Consider the following 9607-nt stretch of genomic DNA (forward strand, 5'->3'; position numbering starts at 1 on the left):
TTCAGATTTATGAAACAGCATCGGCTGTCGTGGTGGTGTAGTCCAGTTAACTCATCAGATAATTCCGTAATGGCTGATGAAAGCCCGGACCAATTTCGCGAAACGTCACAGGATATCTACGAAGTTGTGGCAGAAAATCACCGGGATAACAACTACGAAACTGCAAGAAAATGCCAAACAGAGCAGACTGATGAGAGTCTATCCAAAAACATCGATGATGCGAAGAAGAACCCTCACGACTATGAAGTTATTCCCGAAGATTTTTTTCTTAAGCAACGCGAGCTAAGAGGTAATTGTAAGCCTGCGTCCCGAGGCTGTTCATTTGCCTGGATACCTAAGGCGCCTTGCAGAATTACGGGTCTTCTTAACAGAAGGCACCGTAACGATAGTTTGAACTACCTCGTGCATTTATATCCTAAGACGAATTAACTTGAGCCCTTGTCGTCTTTGTTTGCAATGAGAACCGTTTCCGCCAGAACTGAAAAGCTACAACGTTTAATCTTGAATCACAGTGTAAAAACTTACATCAAATAATACACACATTATGTAACTTGTACACACACTTTCTAGGGTCTAATCTAAATTCCGCACAACATGAAGAGTGTAGCTTTCTAGAGGTCTTCGGAATATCTCTTCGGAATTATAACATTAAATCAAAAAAAAAGGAGTTCATTTTCTGATTACGTATAATAAGCAAAGTATGTAGTCGTTAAATGAAGCCTAACAACCATTTTAGTAGAGCTACTACATTCTTCCAAGGTATAGTAGCTTACAATTTCAGCTAACTTGAGTAGATCATCTCCAGTATCAATGTTGCAGTTATTGCCAATAATGGCTAGAAAATGTTCGCCTGACAATAATCTTCGTGGCGGTTATTTAGAATTTTGTCTGATTTAATACCGTAAACACTGGTGAACTTCAATATGTATAGAAATTGATTTTTTTCGCATAACTTTTCTAATCCTACCGCTGAAGTAATACAGTGTTTTGAGTCACGTTTATCATAGTTCTTTTCATTCAACTGAGTTTCTTTACCGATCGACCTTTTATCTATCACCTAACTCTATCTGCTTGCTCAGAACCTATTTTATGTATGCATGCATAGATAGGATAAACATTTTATGCCGAAATCATATACACCGTAGGACGTTACCGTTGCAATAACGGAGGTGGAAAGCTTTCTGTGTTTGCTATTGTCAAATTTCACGCTACGGGGTCCTCGATCCATTGTCGTTGCTAGATACCTTCCCGTTGTTATCTCTCTCCCAATTTTCCCGGTTTCAGCCACAGTCTTGATCGTTCCCTTCTTAGAGGGGCAACGTTTTTACGCATTCGATAGTCGACTTCCATAAAATAGCCTTCTTAACTACTTTTCTCTCTATTTTCTAAATTCTCGAATCTATTATCTAGTATTATTAGTAATAAAACGTGGTTAGGAGCTACGAAACAAAGTTTTCAAGTTAGTTGCCTTTGTCTCACGTTGTGCTCAAGTGAGTAAGTAAGTAACGAGCCAACTCTAGCCTAACAATGACGACTTCTGAAAAATTATCCGCTGGTGAATTGATATGGTAGTGAATTACTGTTTGTTTAGTATGAGCTACTATGAAAAAAACAATGTACATTGTCTAAATATAACATTCCGGTGGGCTTTGTGTACTTCCTTTATAGGACCCAGTTGTTTTATTCGATCTTGGAGTGATATGATATAATTCTTTTTATGGCGAGGGGATACGTTAACAGTGAAACGTACGTGGAGAAACCTAAGGACAAATATCGTGCCGCCATTACAGAAAAACGAGCAGACAGATGTAGGTACGAGTGGCCCAAAACTGAGCGCCTTCGGACCAGATGGCCATCCTTGTACCCATATTACGGAGTTCGACCTGGTGTGAAGCTGGCCTTTTCATGTCCGATTTACATTGACACGACTGTTGCTTTGTGCTTATTTAGCTTTTGTTTCGTAAACGTATTTCTCGAATACACGTAATTGTTTAGCAAGCGTTAGCTGTTGCACTTTTTATCATCGGATTGATCAAGCGACACTTTATACTCTGCTAATGTTGCTTTTGCCTTCACACCGGCTCACTAGCGAGGCTGGCGTAAGATGCATTTGTGTCATACTAGAATGTCAGAAAAATTGATTTTTATTGACTGATTTTATACTGTATTTCTAGCTTAAGCTAAAACGATGCGTCTTTGTACAGCCAAATCTGAGTTGTCAGATACTATAATTTCTTTCTGCAGTTCGTCGTCAGTATATGCTAGCGCGCTAGCTTAAAATGGTGACCACAGCCAGTTTCTCATAACCGTCCCTATTTATTCTGTTTCTGGAAACCAATTAAACCTTCTAGTGTATTTTACACCGAAAAGATTAGAAGCAGGTAATAATTCAGGCGAAAATATATAATAATAATAATAATAATATAGCCCCAAACGCTAAGCAAAGCCATTGAATGATATTACCAGCGCTTATTGCTACCGTTGCCACTGACACCTTGCTCGACACATGAGTCATCATTCTTGCGGTTGACTTATTTTCATTGTTCTAGAATCGAGTATTCTAGCTTCCACCTCGTCAACTATTCTTTGCTATTTTAAAATAACCTCTAGTGACCTAATCTAAAGTTCCGACATTATTTGTGCGTGTGGAATAAAGTTAAAATAATATATAAGTTTCGGCCAACAGGCACGGTTCTCGAAGCCAAGGCCCGCTTTCATTTGTCAATCGGAGACACTGTAGTGTAACATCTGGATATCGTTGGCCAATCTGACTCATACGAGTTTTCTAATAACAGTTAGATTGGTTCATTGGAGAAAGTGTTCGCTGCGGGTTCGAAAATGGTACATTTCAATTGCATTAATAAGGTGACGTCAGGCGTCGTCATATCGCCTCAATATTGGCTTTTTCTGAACTTTCTTAGAAAGTAAACACCGAGAACCCAGACGGATACTTTCTACATCTTATACCAAGGTTTGCCGTCTAAATATCATACGACGCACTCGACTGTATCTTTCAGATTTCAGATCCGCAGCTGTTCCAGCCGCTCGTTCCAGTGCTCCCAAAACATTTGCCCCTGTTGCGAGCGTATCGTCAACGAATCCCTTTCATGTTGGTGCTAGTAACATGACGAGTGACTATAGTTCTCCTCTGTCAGCCGACTTCCCGATTTTGCCCGACACGGACTCTTTCTCGCACCATCCGAGCCGATCTTCCGAGCTTACGCAGGTACAGCAATAATGAAATTAGAAAGAAAACTACAGTGGGCGGCACGTTTAAATCAATTGTTTTTCTTTCATTCCTAGAGTCGATCTAAACAAAAGTAGGTATTTCAACGAAAAGTGCTACAACCGTTGCGATTGTTCAGTACATATTATCATGACTATTCACCGCGAGCACAAACGATTTGGCAATTGTAGACTGGCTAAACGATCGCTTAAATGCTTTACAAACAAAAAAAAAAAACTACAATTGCAGGCTTATATCAGACCAAAACTTTCAAAACGTTTAGTTAAAGCTACTAAAAAGTCCAATCGAATCAGCAGACCATTAGGGCTTATCTTACATTAGGACGCCCCAGTCGGTGCTCCATGCTATTCTCTCTAGAAGGGCTAGTTTTTTTAAAATCAAAAATTGATTTTTTGAGCCATTTAAAACCGTTTGGCTTCATGAGGATATTTCTTAGCTTTCTCAAATGGTGCGGGAAACAAGCTGTAACATAGACCTTCTTCGATCTCAAGTAACAAAAGTTTTTTTTAATTTCGACGAGCGTTACAAGGCAGTGCCAAGAGCTTGAATTCAATTCCAGTCGACTGACGAACGGATATTCCTTGTGATGACTTTTTTTGATTGGAACAAGCCCTTAAAATTTGCTCCCATTCGAAGGTACCATCCTGTAAATGTCGGACTCATAAACGTATATGACTAGCTATTCTATCCAAAAAGAAGTAACGAATTGCACGGTGTCCTACAGGATGAAACAGTCGTCTGAATAATAATATAGCTGATATACGTTAAGGCGGTTAAGAACGATACAGCCGGATGGCTCAGCCTATCTAAAGAAGTATGTACTTTAATCGCTTGACGCTTGAAATTAGCTAACTACGATGAGGAATTAAGTCGCCGAAGCACATCAACGAACTAGTCTTTCCCAAGCCGGTCTATGCTTACACAAAAGCGTAAGCGTGAACAAAAAATTCGCGAAATTATAATGGGCACAATGGCACAAAGACAGCGATATATCGCAGTCGAGGTTTGTGGAGTAGCATATAAGTTTAGAGATTGACACTGATTCCCTTGGTTTCCCAACATTCACATACTTCGTAAGCGACATCCTTGATCTTGCGATGGTGCTCTAAGAATCTATATATGGTTGTATTCGGAAGAACAGTCAACAAAGTTGCAGTAATTTCTATGGTTGTTCTTATGATACGATACGAGGAATTGAGGCAACGTCACTCTATGAGGTAAAATCGACCGAATTCGTTATTTACAGCAAATAACCATCTAATATCGAACCCTAACTGCTGCATCTTTCAATGCTGAGGATCCACGTGAACATATCAATAAGCTATGCTTCCTGAAGTAAGGGCCAGCAAGGGCTTATAGACGTGGTAGTAGTCTCTACAACGTTCCTCAAGCACTTAAACGTTAATTGACGTCATTGACGAAGTTATCATTCTGTTAGGTCAGGAACTAATATTGAATTGAAAATACATTAGCAAGCTAGTGAATTCTGAGTGATGAAGTCCCTTCCGTAAATTGATGATATTGCTCTGAGGGGCCCAATAGTATCTTTGTTCCTAGACGAAAAAGAGGCTATCTGAACTATTAGGACAATAGTTCGGATTGGACTCCCTGAACGGCTTTGCTAATATTTAGATATTTTCTAAGATAGATAAGGCTCCTAAGCGGCAGGAAGTATAGTAGCTTGGAGTATATAAGGTAGCAATAATGGAATGTTACGGAAATAATATCAGTATCGAGGCCGCACCGTCCGGGCGGTCGTCGTCAACACTCATCAATGATCTGCGCATTGGCGAGGAACACTATCTATCGTGATTTAATAGTATGAGATGATCTGCGCATTGGCGAGGAACACTATCTATCGTGATTTAATAGTATGAGATGATCTGCTAAACGATTTAGGGGCACCAGGGTAAGCTAAAATCAGCAAAATAGGTCACGTTGTGTGGAAGTAACGACCTGTGTTTCCTAGAAGAAGTGTTTTACAGATATAGCAGTAGAAACAAAGCAATAAGCATTTCCCTCATAGGATTTCACTAGGTGCCAAGAACGTTTTCATTTCTTCGCGACGAATGCGAAAGGTACTGATTTATGGCACTTATATATACATCTTAATAAAGCGTTTTCCTTAGCAGAAGCTCGCGACCAACTGTGTAACGTTCATTTAACTACTCAAAATCTATGGACATCTTTCTTGTTATGAAAAAATGTCTGCACCATGCGTAGCGGCCGTATACAGCGCGACCAATTCAGGATGAATCGAAGTTGCGTCTAGTAAAGAAGATGGTTTCCCATCAAAAAAAAGCATATATATATTGGAGCATGAAAGTTGCATTAGAATTGTAAGTTTATTTTTTTTAAACTGTTAAATACCTATATTTGTGTAGCCTGCGGCCAACTGAAGTAGGGCTTTAGCTGAATGCTTTTCAGACAAGCCGATGAAAAAGCGATCACAATCGTACGCTAATCTATGTTTTATTAGAACGTCTTCTCAAAAGACTATATTGTGTTTAGTTTGTTTTTATAAACAGTCAAGTATTTGTTAACTTGGTATCTTCAATTGGTGACTAAATGAACACGGAAAACTTCGGCAGCAACTAAAAGTTGAAAACATGTTAGAGAAAGGCGTTCTCGTTAGGATACTTGAAACAACACAACCACCGTATTAGGCATTTCTCGATTGACTAAAAATTGTTTTGGCTATACATATATTACTATTATTATGGCTCCCGGACTGCATTGATCCTAAAATGTATGCCTTTTATATCGCTGACAAAAATCACGTTCAGTTTCCTTTATCTAGCCGGTAGGTTTAACCGATCAAAATCCAGGCTTTACGCTAAAAGCTCGATCGCTTAAGGCTGTAATGCAAGCAAACAAATGTGCCGACCTTTTGATTACTTTTACTCATGTCCTGCCTCCATGAGGTCCTTCATTTAGAAGTAACTTTTGCGAGTGAGTCATCGTACCCGTAGAGTTTTGCTAATTATTGGAAATAGGCAGTTTTGCCTCATCTATTACATAAGTAATTAATGTGTGGTAAATAAATAGCTTTTCTGCTTACTACTATACTTTAATCGGAACGTCAATGATTGAACCGAAGAACTATCTATTGCATAATCTCATCGCGCGTTTCAGTTTTTTTTTTTATTGTTTAGGTGCTCGTTTGTATGGTCGGCACCGAACACACATCGCCATCATCATTATTATTACCATCGCTGTTTATACTCAAACAACGAGGCGACATCGGTGATTGTACTGGCGGGAGGAGCCAGCGACAAAAAGTCCCTCTCACCGCCCCGAAAACATTGCGCGTGATATTATATTTACGCTACCAGTTATGAAATTCATTTATTTGCCCTTGCATTAGACTGTTGTTATACTGGTATATTATGTTGTTTTTATTGTGTCGGGATAGGTCGTCGGCTTTCAAGCCCCTTGTTGGTTTACCCATTTGAAAATTTACCAACTCAGTACAACAAAAAAGAATTACAGTCAATTTTTGGGAATTTATCTAGTTGACTGTAGCCGAACATAGATATCTGTTCGTAACAAATCTAAATCATAACTACTTACTTAGTCGCGCAGCGGTTGGGTGAGCTAAAATTTTCACTGAAGAAGTTAAGGGTTAAGGTCTGACGTTCCGCAATGCGATAGATACATACACGAAGTACATTTTGTTCCTGTTTCTTCTGAAGTTATTCTCATTCTTAAACGGGAATAACGTCCTCTGGTTTTATTGAATGTCAGTTTCTACCTGCGGACACCGCTAATTCATTATTATGTCTAATACAGTACTATTTATCCATCACGAAGTAAGTCGTTTTTGGCCTCAAGGAGCCAAAACTTTTTAGTTATTGCCGCAATGGTGCAGTGCTAATGTGTTTACAAACTGACCAGAATGACATAGGGACGATTGAAGTTCAAATCTACACAAGAGCACCCTAGAATAGTCCAGTAAAAATCCCGGTAGCAATAGAGAAATAATAGAAATGATTATCTCGTATTCGGTTTGATGCTTTCAAATTGTCCGTATTGAATCTTTACCGCGAGAGGTCACTTTATAGAAAGTACATTTGGGGGTCAACTATGAAACACTCTTCCCATGTCACCTCATTAAAGCCTACGTATATCGGGCACATTTGTCGCTTTCAGGGTTAGTTTTGTTCCAAAGAGCAACGCGTGGGCTTCATTTCACGTCATTTTTGCCTTTTTTTGTGTGATAATGACAACAAAACAGAAGGCGAAAGAATGTAATCTTCTAAAAAAAATAAATGGCAAAGTGAATGGAGCAGAACACCTTAGGATTAAAAAATCATACTAGTCTATTAACAATCAATTGAAGCAATTACCCTACGTAGGCCAATCCAAAAAAACAAGCAACACACAGGCGGATATAGTAACAGAAAAAAATGACTAAGCCAATATAGATAACATGTGTGTCAACAAAACAAAGGAGACTCAATTTAAGTCAGCCTCCATATCTCCAGTTTTTACGTTCAGTATCCGCCGTTAAGCATTTCATCAGAAGGCTCCCAGCACGGAACGAAGTGTGTCTGTCTATGCCCGAATTCGCATCTAGACCGCAATGTGTCCCTAAGATTAGCAGGCAAATACGTTACCCATCGAGTTATCACGGAGGACTAGTCAACATGTGCTGTAAGAGCGCGCGCAGTTTTAAAATTTGGTTAGACACACTATCTATTCCCAGGTATCCTCATGATAACGCTTAGTTTCTCTGTCAAACAGGGCAACGTCCTGGAGACCGAAGTGGAGTGAATCTACTTCAACAACAGCGCCGATAACAGTAGCACCTTAGTGAGAACGCAACGGAGCCGTAACAGGCTATCTGTCAGCCAGGCCACTGCTGGCCGAGTTGTGTGGCCTGTGCGGTACCTCTGCCGTCACTGCTGCCATATGTTCATCGGCCTCGTAGCTCTCGCACATGGAAATCACAATAATAACAATCCAAGTGGTTATTTTCCGCCACATAGGCTGCGGACAAAAGTTTCGACTCTCGAATATAAATCCATATTGTAGCGTGCGTTTGTATTGGGCTCAATCACTGCGATTTTAACGTTGCTGTCTAATCATCAAACGATGAAAAATAAGCGAATGAACAGCCGAAAGGAACAGTTATAGTTGACTCTCAATGACGCGGTGATTGAAGAGTGACATTGTGTTCTCCCGCCCCCATCATGGCAACAGCTAACAGTTAGCAGAAGCTGAACAGTGGGTCTTATTACTTCATGTTCTTAGTACATATATCCTAAAAAAAAGGTAGTTCTGTAAGTGTTTTTTCTAATGCAGTAAAGCAGTGAACAGATGCGCGTCTATAGTAAAGACACTTGGCAAGTCTATGAAGCGATTCATAGGTTGTTGATGTGAAGTAAGTACTTGCTATTTTTATTCGATATGAACGCTCAATCGCAGGACTAATGCCCCCGACACTATCGTTTAGAGCTGTTTCACCCCTTACTTTTCTATTTCTTAAATGTTCTAATGTCGCAGCGCTGGATGCGACTATATTCGTTCCTCTATGTTTCGAGTTTTACATTAAGCATTCTATCAAACAAACGGCCGGCTTCCTGTCTTCTGTCGGAAGTCTTCTGTCTACGTCCGGGTCCGAACCTAGATTACAACATGTCCCTAAGATTGGCCCTAACATTCGTGCTTAAAAAAGGTCCATGAGAATGCTTAGCAGTCGGAAAGTTTAGATACAAGTTTTTTTTCATGGATAACGAATTTGCTTGAAAAACTCCTCTTATAATCATCGAGGTACCTTTTACTCTGTTTACCTCGCAAGGGGGACGTTTATGAGTTTCTTGTTAATGAGCCCATTTTTGTTATTATTAACGACAGCGACAATCGAACGACTGTGCTAGCCAATTACTAGGCTAAAAACGATAAACCGTTTCTACCAAGAGAAGCTTAAAGTTTTCATTACGTTCCACTGCACTCGACTCTAGACATCTGAAAAGTCATCATAAAGCATACTATCTATAAAACGCAATGGTTTTGTGTTCGAGAGACCCTTATACTTCTGTATTCTTCGAGATCTGAGACTATTTAGTACCATATTGTCACCTAGAATTTTAGCAAACGGGCTGCAGTAAGCCAAATTCGTACCGTATAAACCTTGCGTTCGGTAAACTAGTAGAAGCACTCTTTACTAAAGAATCTGCTACCACAAACACCGCCGGTAAGCCGATGGTTCGTTAAAAAGTAGAGAATAAATTTTGAACTTGGAATTGGGTCTCATGGAAGACCCTTTGTTAAGACAATCGTGAGGCTAAAAGTTGTGATGGAAGCCGGCTCATCCCAATATGCGCGGGTGTTAGTACTTAGACTCGTGTATATTAT

The 9607-nt window shown here is 39.7% G+C and overlaps 1 protein-coding gene across 6 annotated transcripts in view; it reads left to right on the forward strand.

Annotated features, from left to right (window-relative positions):
• Positions 1-9607, forward strand: part of LOC111269655 (uncharacterized) — a 63564-nt gene that overhangs the window by 18289 nt on the left and 35668 nt on the right. For all 6 annotated transcript variants that reach the window (XR_015314666.1, XM_086972184.1, XM_086972185.1 and 3 more), the window contains exons 4-5: positions 2-289; positions 3018-3226. Coding sequence is in view for 5 of the 6 variants with exons in the window: in XM_086972184.1 (XP_086828310.1) it covers positions 2-289; positions 3018-3226 (497 nt within the window). In the remaining variant the exon portion in view is untranslated. The remainder of the gene's footprint in view (position 1; positions 290-3017; positions 3227-9607) is intronic.

Source organism: Varroa jacobsoni, unplaced genomic scaffold (assembly GCF_002532875.2).
Source record: "Varroa jacobsoni isolate VJ856 unplaced genomic scaffold, vjacob_1.0 scaffold_1403, whole genome shotgun sequence".
NCBI classification, from domain to species: Eukaryota; Metazoa; Arthropoda; class Arachnida; order Mesostigmata; family Varroidae; genus Varroa; species Varroa jacobsoni.